The following is a 14350-nucleotide window of genomic DNA, read 5'->3' as shown; positions in this document are numbered from 1 at the left end:
CAAAACACATCTCAGTTCTTGTCTTAGAGAAACACAATTCATTTCTATATAAAAGTTTGAAAGCAAACAAGAAAACAACTAGTGAACACAAATAAACACATAAAAAAAAAACAAATACTTGGGATGTTACTCATACTTCAAGAAAAAAAATTATTTACACATTGTTGTTGATGCCCAGTGGTGTAATTAAATGTCTTGCCCAGTGCTCAGAAGATACATAATCATTTGATTTTGTTTTAATGAAAAAAGTCTGGTACACTGTCCTAAAATTATCTTTTCAGATTCTTCAAAGTTCTTCCCAGACTATGATTTTCAAGTATCTTTTAAAATAGGAGTTACTCTGAGCTTAAGCAAGGTCTTTGCCTAGAATGAGTTAGGTAAAGGTTTTGTTGTCGAACCTTGGGAGAAGGACTTTTTTTAGAACATTTCAGTACTGTGGGCAGTGCATGCAAGGTGACTGCCTTTGTTTTCATTCAAGATCCTATTTAAAGAATAAGCAATCCTTGATCAGACCTGGTGGATTTCCTGGAAGATAGTAGAAAGAATTTCCTGGTATGATTACCTATTCTCCCTAGAGTGAAGCAGAGTTGTTAGTCTCATTTGCCACTTCACTTCACTGCCTACTTTCCCCTAGCATGTTTTGTTATTTAAAAAACAAAAATATAGAAGAAGGTTTGGAGAATTTTTAACTACTCGTATCAAAGCTGGCTAGTGAAGTTCTACTCATTAAGAGTTGCTTGTGCTTTATTTGATGGTTATTTTTCATATTATTGCATGCTGTCATTTGGAAGAAAAAGGCCAAATATTGCTTACCAGTATGATGCAAGTAGCCCATTGGTACTAATACAGCAAACAGCAGTATGTATTCTTCTCTGATGCAATTCATATTTTAAAATCAAATTCTTTTGTTCCTTTCTCAGTTGCTAGTAAACGTGGTTCTGAAACAGGTATGTATCACAAAATATCGCGTGTTAAGTTCAAACCTGAGGTAAATCACCCTTCTGGTAGTTATTCTCATGCATTTCTCCTCTGGGAACCTTTTTCTCCAGAAGGGATCCTGGTATATGAGTTGCACACTCCGTGAAGCTGACTAGTGTGGTAAGGCTGAGAGGTAACACAAGAATGTGTGTTCAGCTTGTCATAAGCTGGCTGTAGATGTTAGCATCAGCAGCTACTCACTTCTCTATGTACTCAGTCATATTCTGCCTCTCTGTTCCACCTTTCCCCTGTTCCTTCGTCACATCACACAGGTTGTAAATTGAATGTATCCTTTGCTTTTGTTATTTCAAGCAATCCCATCCCCTCAGAATTATACCACAAAGACAGTTATTCAGCGTTTGTCAGAGCTGAAAGGCCAGAAACCTCCAGGAAGAGATTGGAGTGATGAGCTGGGGACTTCTGAAGTGGATTTGGCCTATCCCGTTCAGTTTGGAGGTTAGCTAGCTTATCTGCCCAAGAGGCTTCTGCAACATCAGCCATTTGTGGCCCCTCTTTACCCAGAGGAACATGCAGTAGGTTGGACAGTTCATGTGCTTTTCACTACCTCCGTTGTATCCCCAGACCAATTACTGTTTGTGTTTAAGGTCTGAACTTATCATCCCTACCAGAAGCCCTGCACCCTTGCTTTGTTTCCCACCAATCCCCAGACCCGAAATCACTTGTCATTTCCACAGCACATCAGTACTCTTCCTATACATCCTTTCCCATCACTTCTACTAAATTTAATGTTTCTTTTCCTCATTCTTTCTTTAGAGTTAACCTGACAACACCAGATTTATACCTTTGCCTGCTGCTCACTTTTTGTCCCCCCATCTCGTAGCCTCCACCTCTCAAGTGTTCCACTTGAACTGAAAAGCAAGTCCTGGCACTGCCCAGACTGTTCCATGCCAGTAATAAAAATACCTCTTCTTGAAAGAATATTCTAATAAAAGGAAGCAAGGAGATTTTTTCTCTTGATAACTAAAAAAAAGGTAATAACTTATTTTCCAGAATCTGCATATTTAAGGAAAAGGAGCTCTAATATACAACTTGGTTAGACTCCAGGCACAAGAGGAAATGGGTTATAGCAGTTGTGACTGTGTGGAGCAGATGTTTTGGTTGGACCGGCTATCAACCATCTGACTCATAATAAATTGTCAGTTCCAGTAAATTCCCAGTTTTCAATTACAGTAGGTAGGATACAAGAAAACAATGCCCTTTAGATGGTATACTTAAAGTGTTTTTGATAATTTTCATACACAGGTCATACTAACTTTCTGAAAATATGAAGGATTTTGCAAATGGAGCAACTGTAAAAGTTCTGGCATGCTTTTGAATGTAAATTTAGTTTGATATGAATGGCACCTAACAAATAGTTGTTTAGACAGTGCTGACACAATTAAAAATAGAATATTTAAGTATTGAGACTTTTCTGAGTCTTACAGTACCTGAAATCTTTTCCTCAAGTTTCTCGAGGGAAAAAGGAATTCTAAAATCACTTGTAACTTCCAATTTCATCTGTTCTGGCTGTACTTGTATTTTCATGTGTCCTTTTGTACTTCTGTGTCAAAAGTACATGTTTAATGAACATTTCATCTGCACTGGCTAAGTTGACAAAGAGTAAATTTGAATGAAATATCATGAGTTTTCTCTTTACGCTTGCCTTGTGAAAAATGAAAACAAAAAACTCACCCTTCTTGCCCTCCCCCCCCCCCCCCCAAAAAAAAAAAGAAAAAAACTCTAAGCTAAAACATGAGTTGAAAATCTGTTGGTTTTTTTTTTTCTTTCTCACCACAATGCTTTACTATGTATATTTGCAGTTCTAGGGCACTATGGAACTTTTCGTTAAAAATATCACCTATGCAAGTTTTATATAAACATAGGAAAACACTTGCAGTTTGTTCATGTATTTTCATGTTTGCTTTGTTTGGGTGTTTTCTGTAATGAGGAAAAAATTATTTTTTGAAGTAGGAATGCATAATAACAGGATGACAAAAAGACACCATGAAAACTGATGTTGGATCTTTTATGTTATAGTGTGCTAGATATTTTTATTAGCAATCATAAGACTGTTTTGGAAAATCTAATATGTGTGCATTATCACATGCTTAGCTAATGATCTCAGATGTTTTTTTAGAAACATTCAATTTTCAAACCTCAAAATTCCTGTGGCCCAGGATGTGTCCTCCATTCTGTGCAAGATCAGTTTAATAATACCTTACATAAAGTCTTAGGTAGAAAATGTTCTGTGAGTATGAACCAGTACTCTAACATGGCAGTTCTAATGTTGGATGCTAATTTTTATGTGAAATTGCCATTCTTAATTTAAAGAAAATCAAATATTATTAAAATGTAGAATTAGTTTTTTTAATAAAATCCTTTGATAGTAAGTGGTGTGGGTTAAATACAAATTATGAAAATCAACTTGGCTGTTTTAATTTTTAAAATGTCTGGTGATTGGTGTTCAATAGCCTCTTTTGTTTCTTAAAAGGGAATAGTCCTAAAGAATGAATGTTACCCTTTCTCTTGACGTTGAGTAAAAAAAGTAGAAGGAAAAAAAAAAGTAAAAAAAAAAAGAGGGGTGATTTTCTTTTGCTGCTTTGTTTAAAAGTTGGCTGTTTTTTTGAGAGAAATTGATATGCTGAAATGGGAAAAGGAAAGATAAGACAGTCCTGGTCAGAACTTGATAGGTATTGTATAAACAGCCTTTGCCTTTGGACTGTTTGATGCAAGGGAAGTATATCAGCCCCTGTGCTGGGGCAATATCATTGCCTACCTGTACAGACATGCATCATTTCACCTGGTCATTAACAAGTTTGTAGAAATGACCAGAAGAGATATCACTGAAGGAGTTAAGTTGTGACTGGCACAGGCAAAGATCAAAAAGGTCTGTTTATTTAAAAGTCTCTCTACAGTTTATCTGTTGGACATGTGTTTTTGATTTAGTTTTATAAATGACAGTTGTAACAGACATACTAAGAATGAATGCAGTTCTAACAAGCAGATCCTTGCATAAATAAAAGGAACAAAATCTGAAAGAAATAATCACTATTGTGCAAATACAAAGGGACTTCGTCATAAATCTGTGTAAATCTCTGGCCATCTGAGCAACCAGGTTGAGCAACTCCTTAGTGTTACTGCATCATGTCTTTTTAAAACCTATGGGAAAGCTGCCTGTTTTGTGTTCGTTTTTTTTGGTTTTTTTTAAGCTACCATTTTAACTTTGCAGGTTTTGGGGCCAAACATATACGTCTACTTGAAAAAAGGTAGTTAGAGATGAACGCTAATTTCTTTACTCAGGCTTACATTGGACAGTAGCTATATGAATGTAACGTGGTGATGTGCTGGCAACAGTAGTTGTATTTTGTGTATTACTTTTGTAAATGAAAAATATTATTTGTCTCAGTGTATTGCTCTTAATGCACACATCAGCTTATTGCAGCTCAACATGCCAAGATGTTACATTTATTTATGTATTTTTTACTTTTCTGCTATGAGTCTTTATATTAAAGTAGCCATTAGTGAGTGCAGGAATACACTGTAGTAATATTGTAAGGGGTAATAGATGTTGTAGTGATATTCACTAGATTTTTTTTTTTCCTCATTTTGATTTTCTTTGATCAGTAAGCACCTGAGTGGTATTCTAGAAACTGGTCATACACATGGTAGCAAAGTATTTGCGCATCAAATTAAGCATTAAGTACATTTGGTTTTGTCCAAACTGCTTGTGAAAAGCGCGTAGGTTCTCTTCTCTAAAAACAAGTCATTTGACAAGAATTGCAAAAAAAGAATGTGGTCTTGAGAGAGCTATATACATACGAAGGTGTGTATTATACATACTTGCCACCTCTTGAAGAATGCCTCTTACAGTAAAATATTTTAATAATTAGTATTGCTGTTGAGTGTATATTAATAGTTCTTGTCATTTTATCGACAATTAGCAAATTAGTTGTAAAAATCCAATTAATGTCGTACTTAGCTACAGAAGTGAAGCCTCATCTGTATACTGATCATATGCCATTATGAAAGTGGCTGGTTTTCATCCTTGATACAGATATGGAGGGTTATCCTGCAACTGCAGCTTAAAATGGTGTTTCGTTCCCAGCCCAGCTGTGCCTGTAACCGTTTTATGGGCATTCTTAGGAGTACACTTTTCTTTCAGCTGTTAAAATTGAGCAGTACACCAAGGCAGAATTTAAGAAAGCGCTGCCAGTTCTGTCTCATTTTTCATGCAAGACAATTAGGCTTTTTTTTTTTTCAAGACCCACTCTTCCCTGCAGCTTATCGCTAGGTTTCTTGGCATGTTGTGTTCTGCACGTAGAGCTAACATGCAGAGAGTCTCTCTGGACGTTAATAGGTCTAGTCCTGCCAAAGCTTCACATGGCACGAGATTGTCTTCCTGAAACCACTCAGCAGTCACTTTTTTTCCCCTCAGATTGGGCAGGATCTTCGAACAATGTCTTAAGTGGTTTGCATGTTCCTTCCTCCCAGCTGTGTGTACGACAGACCACACCAGGGCACGCTGCACCATGTTGATCCTGCGCTGAGCGCGGATCTGCTGGGTTATCTGTTTCCTCTTATAGTTTTCCAAAACGGATAAAAACAAATGCATCTTGGCAAGTTGCTATGTACATATGCACAAACATGTTAAATGACTTATGTTTGCGTGCAGCAAGTGGCACCGTGTTACTTGTGCTAGGTGGAGGTGCTGGTACTTCTAATTCACGGCTCTAACACGAGGTCGGGAGCTCAAATGCGGTTGTATTCAGCAGAAATTCATCTGTCTGGGTTGTATGTGATTTGTGAGTTGGAGAGATACCAGGTCTTATCCAGAAACAATTTGTTCTGCTTGATCCCCAAATTTTTCCTGATTGTTCTGATGCAAAGAGAGCCTTAACTGTGAATGCGTTTAGATTGACTGTCCTAGTATTTAGCTTGGATTTTTTTTTAACAATACTTTTTATTATGCGTGCAGCCTTCTGAAAGTAAGGCAGGGATTTAATTTGTGGTAGCTCAGGGACAGTAACTTCTAGGCATAAGTTTCTGACTGCAAAAAAGTTCTTCAAGCCGAATCACAATGGAGTTGAGTACAGCAGAAATTATGTACCATGCTCTTCTTTGAAAAATAACTAATGCAAAGTCTGTGTTCCTAATTCCATGCTACTGTAACATGAAATTCCTTGGTAGTTGTGTCTGATGCTAATACTCAACTGAGAATTCTTAACAGTGAAATCTGCATGTTTACTTAAATATGTTTTTCTGCCAACTGAAAAAGAGCTACATTACTGTATACTTGCTAACTAATAAGTAATTTTATTTTGATACTTGAAATTAAGTGCTATAGAATGTCTTTCAAGTACTAATACAGTAAGAAATTAAATTTTCAACCTATTTTTCAGCAGTCACGCTTTTAATTTGCCATTTAAGCATCCCTTAAATAAATTGGCATTTGACTGGCTTGTTATCTGTAAGCTTACAAGTACTCATTTTGTTATTTGTATCTTTCTTATTTTTATGTACAGGATGTGAATGAAGATCCTGGAGAAGATGTTGCACTTCTCTCTGTTAGTTTTGAGGATGCAGAAGCTACTCAGGTTTTTCCTAAGCTGTATCTGTCTCCACGCATTGAACAGTAAGTGAGACTGTTTGTTCTGCAGTGTTTTTTTTACTTTATCTCCGAACTATTTGTGTTTTTCCTGAGAAATGTTGGCTACGTGATAAGGTCATATTGCTTTAAACTGCTTAAAGTCACAATGTTTACTGTAAGTGTGTGTGTGTGGTGGAGAAATGACAGATCATCTTCTTGCTTCTTCTGTATTTGTGACTGGATCGCATAGGGATGAAGTGTCATCACTGGCCACATGTAGTACCATATTAATCCATGAAAAGTATGCTGAGTTTTCCTGTAGCATTATATTTTGAATGTCTCCTCCCGTATAACACACCAATATCTTTTATGTGGGGGGAATATGTAATTATTTTTTCATTGAGGGATGATGCGTACAAATATATATGTATATACACATAAGTGTATGGGTAAGTTCTCTGAATATACGTAACTCATTTGGTTAAGGAGTTGTAGAAGTTCAGGGGCTTTATTAACTGTGTTTTATGAATTTGCATCTTTACAAGGTTACTTTTTTCCAGGAGAATATCTGAATATTTAATGTTAAGGTTGACAGACAATGCAGTTGACAAACACAATTGCTGAAAAACTCCTAAAATGGGAGGGAGTCAGTCCATTTTCATTAAATTGCTCTTCAATTTCTGGAATTGTGAATGTCTTAGTACTCCTCGTATTTCAGTGCAATGTCTGCTTCAAAAAAAGTAACTACATTAGACTTTTCAAGTATTCACCGGTCAAGGCAATCTAACACAATTTCAGTGATACTTTGTTTTTCTGGTCAGTACTGCAGTGACTTTCCATTGAACTGTTGATAGCACTTTCTGGTAGAGAAGTTGAGGTTTCACTCAACCGGGCATTGGTCTGGATAAGATGGTGGGTGCAATTTAAAAAACAAATTCAAGATTTGATTTAGATAAAAACAGAAGACTTCCCAGTTTTTTTAAGAAAATGTAGATTTCACACACACACATAAATACACATACACGTGAATAATATGTTTAGGAACTTTTCAATTTTCATATTTTTGTCAATTCACTACCTCTTGTCATCAGCGTTCCAAAGGATTCTTTTCTCAACTGCTGTTAATGGCAGGTGGGCTGTCACTAGTTTCTGTTGTATTTTCAGCTCTAGTCACATGTTGACTATTAACTGTATGTCAGGCCACCCAGGTATATGTAAATGACCTTTGTGCTAATTAATGCATTGCTGATTTTTTCCATTTTCCAGTAGCGTCGTTAGAAAGATGTTAACCTCCTGAGTTGCAAAGCACAGTTGCAATACAAAAGCAGACTTTGCTTTCCATAAAATATTGCGTTTTCTTTCAGTGCCCTAAAAAACATCTGATTTTAAATGTGTTATGTACAGCAAAATAACAGAATAATATTTGGATGGTGTTAGTACATACCTGCTGTATCTGACATATTTATTGCTTTATAATTTATTCTCACGTAGTAATTTTAAAATCATGCCAGTAATACCTGCAGTTCCATGCCACACCTTGTCATGTTATCTGTGTATCAAACTGGAGATACTTCACTCAGAAAGCATGGCTCTATTTCAGTCTGTCCTTGTTTAATTCATCATGGTGTCTAGATACTGGTAAGCCGCCTGAGTAGAGAGGGAATGAGATTGATTAGGTATGATTCAAGTTCACTATGTTACTTTTGTAACATACTTTTGCATAAGTAACCTTATGCAGTGTTAATGTAATCAGCTTTTGTTACTTCATGGCACAATGTCCCTTGCTTTCAGTGCAGGTAGATTTGCTTGAGTGTGAGCTGCTGTACTTCCCTGTATTGTACTGGCTACTTTTTTGCCATGAAAAAATGCATGGGTATGTTTTCAGCGTTCGTTCAATTGAGCTATAAAAACAAAGATGTATATGTCTTTTGTTCTTTGCCCAAACCAATCTCTGTTCTGTTTAGCAGAGGCTGACAGTCTAGATATTTAACTTTCCAGTGTTTGGGAACTGAAGCAACAATGCGTACTTCTTTATACTTTTTGCCAAAAGTACAGAAAGCCTCAAAGGGCCCTGAGGATTAGTTTTAATGACTTGAGGCCATGGCATTTTACATTTGAATTGTGTTCTGCTTATAAAAGTTCTTCCCGCTGTTGACAATAATTGCATCTACAAGCACCATGTAAGCAAATTACTAGTGTATTTTTTTATGCATCAGATTTTGAGGTAAAATAATTAGTAGTTGACAATTCCCTGAGTAACCTTCCAAAGTTTTAAATAAAACAGGAAAAATACTAAATTCCCACAATTATTTTGATAATACTAACTCTGTTCATGTTAGGAAGAACAAGCAAACGGGAATAGCATTGTCTTGATGTATAAAAAAAACATGTACAGATAAAAATGCTTCAGCTTAGGAGAGAAATAAGAGTAAACTGTCTGCGTAACTTGAGTTATCTCCAGCTTTCCCAAGAGTTTTCATTGTTTTTGTGCTCTGCCATATAAACATGTGTTTCCACATTGCATTTTCTAAAAATGATACTTACCCACAGATCTTGTCAGCGAATTTGAGCCCTAGCAATGTGAATATAGTATTTTTGTTTTGCAGTGTTGTTATAAAGCACATTTGACCTATTTTTAGGTGAATGGTAAATGTAATACTAGTAAGACTGATTGCTCTTTGTCATAGACTCTCAAAGAGATTTGCAAAATCAGGGAAATACACATTTTTTATGATTTGGAGCTAAGATGCTAGATTTGAAAAAGGTTGTCTTTTAGCGGGAGATAAAAATGCAGTGCAAAGGTATTGTTGCTTGTTCAGGTGTCGATATCAGTATTCCATTGACTTCACTTCAAAGAGTGTGAAGTCCAGTTCTTACAATTAAAAAAACAAGCAAACAAACAAAAAACCCTCAAAACCAGCTCTTAAGGTTGGGAAGCACGTTGGTTTGTAAACATCTCAACAACAGTTAACCATAACTATACGTGATTTAATTCTTTCATTAAAACTTCTACATTTAAAAGCCTTCCTTTAAATACCAATTGTTTAAAACATGTTAACGGCAATTTCTTGTTAATATATCCTTACTTTGAAATCAATCATTTATAAATCTTTTATTTTCTTTAAGAATTCTTATTCTTCATTACGTTGCATCAGCAAACAGGTACAGAGCTAAAAACAATTGCTTTTAATGATTTCAAAAAATAGATTCGGTTAGAGTGAAACATGGTATACTTATTGTATGTTGTGGTTTATATATATATATATATATATATATATAATATATATATTAAAAAAATACAACCAGAAAGCAAAAAAAAAACAAAAAAAAACCCGGTACTACTGTCGTATCATAATAACAAGTTTCTGTACACTTTTGGGGAAAATGGTGAGCTGGTAAACCTCACAGTCTGGCCACCCAACTTGAGAGGATGGTGCTTGTCAGCATCTGTGTGTGTGCCTAGCTGGTCCTCTTTCCTCCTCGGAGAGCAGAAGTGGTCACAGAATGTTCCTCATCCCCAGCTTTCACCTGCACTGCTTTGGGGAGGGCCTCAGAGCTGAGCAGTGTCAGTACCTGAAGCCCCACACGTGCTGATCCACTTGACCTCTTCCTCCAGCTAGGTTAGGCACAGAGGTATTCTGAGGCTTTGCCTGCACTACTGTGTGCACTTCTCTGCACGATGAGGAACTGCTGAGCTACGTACCTTTTATGTCTCTGCCATATTTCTATACATTATTCATAAAGTCTCTCACTGTAAAACCTCTTGCTTGCTCAAAATTATTTTTCTCAGTGGTGCAAGGCTAGGTATCCCTATGGATAGGAAATTTATGATTAAAAATCTGTCATATCTTTGCTTTCCATTTGCTAAAAGTCACCAAAATCTAAATCCAAGAAATGGGAGAGAGACTGAACAGCTAATTTCTATATTAAAATGTTTGTCAGTGTACTACACATTAATGTGGATCAGAAGTTATATTTTTAATGACAAAAAACAAGTTTTATGTCTCTTTTGTCTTCACAAGTAGTCCGTGTTAATAAATAAGTAAATAAAATGGGTTTATCTTGGTTCACATTTTAAGAAAAAAGAAGTAAGGGTAGAAACACTGCTGCTCAGTGAATTCTTTGTTCCCTGGATTCACAGAAATAATCCTGTAATAAACAGTGTTGTCCTGGAGGGCTTTTCTCTGATAAATACACGGACGTGAATATGCTAAGAAAACCAGCTGTCAGTAGAACTTGTTTTGCTTTAATGGATCAAACTCCATGCTTTAGGGACTGAAATGGTCATTTTTTATGAGTCTGGGAGCTATGCCAGAGGGTTCTTCGTGACTGAGGATGGAATTCGAAGTTCGGTGACTGTGCTTAACCTTCTCGTATGGACAGGGAAAAATAACAAGAAGCTAGTCTGAACTTTTAGACTTTGAATGTTTCTATCTGTTTTTCCCCAATGAAAAAAAAGAACTGAAGAGAAAATGTGTGTTTGCTCTGAGGTATTTCCCATCTCTTAGCTTTTCTGTTGCGGATGCTGGGAGCTGAAGGAGGAAAGGCATCCAGTATTCTCCATTTATAGCACGTGCTGGATTTGTCTCATGCTGCATTTGAGATGCAAAGATGCAGGGGCACTGTGAAAGGCTTCACCTCATGCTGGTGTGCCATACTGGTGAGTGCATGTCACTGGTCGAAGCCTACTGTCTTACAGTTAGTGGAGGTATACTGTCTCTACATAACTGGTCCTATTTATGCCTTTTTATCTGTCTGCAGAAGACAGAAGCAAGGTCTTCTGATCGGCAAGTTAAAACATGTTTATTCTTCCAAACTTGTGATTTCTTTAAAACTGTTAGCAGAGAGCCAATGCAGTGCATGACTTCTTCAAATCCCAGAGACAAAGAAAGCCAGAGTTGTTATTGATTTTGAAGGGCCTCATCTTCCATTAAGCCTAGTTTGGTCATGCCTCTCTTAGCAGGGCCTGACCAGTGAATTGGTAAAATCTCTTGACTGCTACCTTTGCCATGTCTCCGTCAGTCCACTCTTCTTAAACTGTACTCTGCTGATGCCAGGGTCTCCTTTGTTCATAGTTCTATCTCATTTAATTTGTAGTATGACAACAGTGGTATTGCAATTGCCCTGATGGGGTTCAGATTACGGAGACTTCCACAGATTTGTCTTTCTCAAGGTTTTGTTAGCTTACTCTTTGTAACTTGACAGATGTGTATTTTTACGTGTTACAGTAACTACTTTACATCTTAAAGGATTTTCTTGTAAAGCAGAAAAATATGCATAGAAAACTGCGTAAGAAATTTCAAAAGAAATCAAAGGTTTTAAGGCCATCTGATTCCCTTTTCTTTACATTTTTCTGACTAGAGTAGAAGGTTTGTCAGAAATTTGAATAAAAACATTTCTTTCCTTCAGATACAAAATCTTTCCACTAAGATGTTGTGTTTTTTCACCAGTATGCATATAGTTTATTTCAGGATACCCTAATTAAGCATACAGTGTATTGGCCTATGCCGTGTGTATAACATTTCATTGTAATAATCCCTGTTAACACAGGCATTTTGAAGCACTGTTGTAAAACTGTATTCTTCTAAAATATTCTCAACATTTTTTCCATGGAATCACTCTGCTTCTAGGCATTTTTATCCCCTACAAAGAGTGATAATGGAGGGGGGGGGAGTGAAGGGAACAAAGTAATTTTTCTTCTGGATGTCACACGGTGTTGTTCATAAAGTTATTCCTGGTTCTTTACTGTTGCTCATAGCATCAGGTATATCCTTGTACATTGAGGTTGTCAGAAGCATTTTTAATTGATCAGAACTAATTTTAGCAATGAGATTGTGAATTACTATTGTCTCAGTTACTAACTGGACCAGTATTTAATACAACTGAAATCTGACTCTGTATTTGCAGTTGGAATTTTTTTGTTAATTGTTTTTTAGGAGTTGTTTGGATTATGTGTCCTTTACTTTGGTACTGAGAATCATTTTGGTTTTACAAAGGCACTTATTTATTTCTTGATGCATCAAATGTTTTCGGCTTTACTGTTGCATATGCTGAGGGGTATTTCATTGCCATCCTCACATCCTTGGTGTGTAGTACTTAAGTGCCTTTCTCAGCTATTTTCCCAGCGCATTAGAGCACGCATAGCAGATTTCATCATTGTTTCCTGAAATGTTTTTATAGGGGAAAGGAAGCCTGCTGAGCAGAATGTATCTGTGTTAGTACTAAAATATGTTTGTTGCGGATGATGGGATTTTTTTTTTCTTACCTAGAAATTAATAGGAAGGCTTTCTGTTGTTTTGTTTTCTTTTTATGTAGAGTCTTTTGTTCCACAGAACTATGTGGGCCAGCTCCAGGTCCAGCATGAGTTCCCTGAAGTGAGTGCTGTAAAATTAGTTAGACTGACCAGAGAAATTTGAAAGAAGTAATTTCTTTTTTCTCCAAATTATGAATATAGCCGTAATAGAGCAAGCAGGAGATTTGTTAACCGGGGTTAAATGCTACCTGAAAGTAAGTAAGGTATTTACCCTACAAGATGTTGCTTCAAAGTGCAGTGAAAAAATCAAGTCCTGTCAGAATTGTAAAATTTATATTTGAGGAAACTTAACTCTGAGTTTGTCTTGGACTAAGTTAATTGCAGCTGAATGGAGTCTGTGGATGGAGATTTCCACAGACTGAGACTTCCGGCAATTCATCCTTAAAAGAAATCACGAGCAGGTCACAGAGGGTTTTCTTGAAGCTCAAAGATGAATTTTTGCTGTTCAACGGTATCAGTTCTAACTGTATATTTATTACCAACACTGAGGAACAGGAGCCACAGTGAGTTAACTAGAATTTGCCTTGGCAGCAAATGCCATGATTAGAGAAAGGTACTTTTACTCAACCGTTTCCTACACCAGTGTTTCCTAGAGTATTCTTTGAAACTGCTATTGTTGCCATGTGTGTATTTTTCCAAGTTCTTGTAACTCAAAACCCACTGCTACAGAATATGATATTATCTTGTTACAAAATCCACTCTACTGAAGTGGATTTTTGCATGTTTGGGATATGTGGCTTACTTTCTGGTGACTAAGTCATTTGTTTTCAGAGAACTTCACTGTAATTGCAAGCTGCTGCACATTGTAGTATTCTATCTTCAGATTTTTCCTATTTTATTATTTAAAACATTTAACAAAAAGTTAAGCTACTTTTAGTACTTCCTTCCAGATACTAATGTTCAGTACATGCAAATATCTTAAGACTTGGAACTGAAAAATTAATGATTTTCAAGCAAACTGCTAAAACACATGAAATACAGAGTTAAAATAAGCCAAGGCCAAGCATGTCAATTTTCAATGCTACTGTGGTATTTTTCTTTCCCTGAGTTGTGGGAAGCTGGCAGGGAGTCCCTGGGAATCTCATTCCAGCTGCTGCCTTTTCAATGGGTACCTTGGATGATGTTGGAAATGTGGCACAAGGAGCACATGGAGTAGCTGCAATGCAAGGAAAGTGGGGAAGGAGGGACTAGTGGGGAAGGGATCTCAGCCTCAGCTCCCAATTGTCTTTGGGATCAAAAGAACAGATCAAAATGTGTCCTTTGAGATTACCACAAACACCTTGTTACAGTGCTGAGTGGTCTTCAGAGTTGCTTTAGGGCGCTGATTGCTGTCAGCATGGAAGCGCGCTGTAAGAATTTCATGGGAACTAAAAAGCTGATGTGACTTCATTTGTGCTGAACAAGGTGTTCTAGAAGAGCACTAAAGGTAGCTGGATTGTCTTAACTTGCAGTTAAGAAAGTCTCTGTCTAGC

The 14350-nt window shown here is 36.7% G+C and overlaps 1 protein-coding gene across 8 annotated transcripts in view; it reads left to right on the top strand.

Moving 5' to 3' along the window:
* Positions 1 to 14350, top strand: part of BABAM2 (BRISC and BRCA1 A complex member 2) — a 160120-nt gene that overhangs the window by 77059 nt on the left and 68711 nt on the right. For all 8 annotated transcript variants that reach the window (XR_002437275.1, XM_021392674.1, XM_021392671.1 and 5 more), the window contains one exon: positions 6501 to 6610. Coding sequence is in view for 7 of the 8 variants with exons in the window: in XM_021392674.1 (XP_021248349.1) it covers positions 6501 to 6610 (110 nt within the window). In the remaining variant the exon portion in view is untranslated. The remainder of the gene's footprint in view (positions 1 to 6500; positions 6611 to 14350) is intronic.

Source organism: Numida meleagris, chromosome 3, assembly GCF_002078875.1.
Source record: "Numida meleagris isolate 19003 breed g44 Domestic line chromosome 3, NumMel1.0, whole genome shotgun sequence".
Lineage (NCBI taxonomy): Eukaryota > Metazoa > Chordata > Aves > Galliformes > Numididae > Numida > Numida meleagris.
This window is presented reverse-complemented; position numbering and strand designations above follow the sequence as displayed.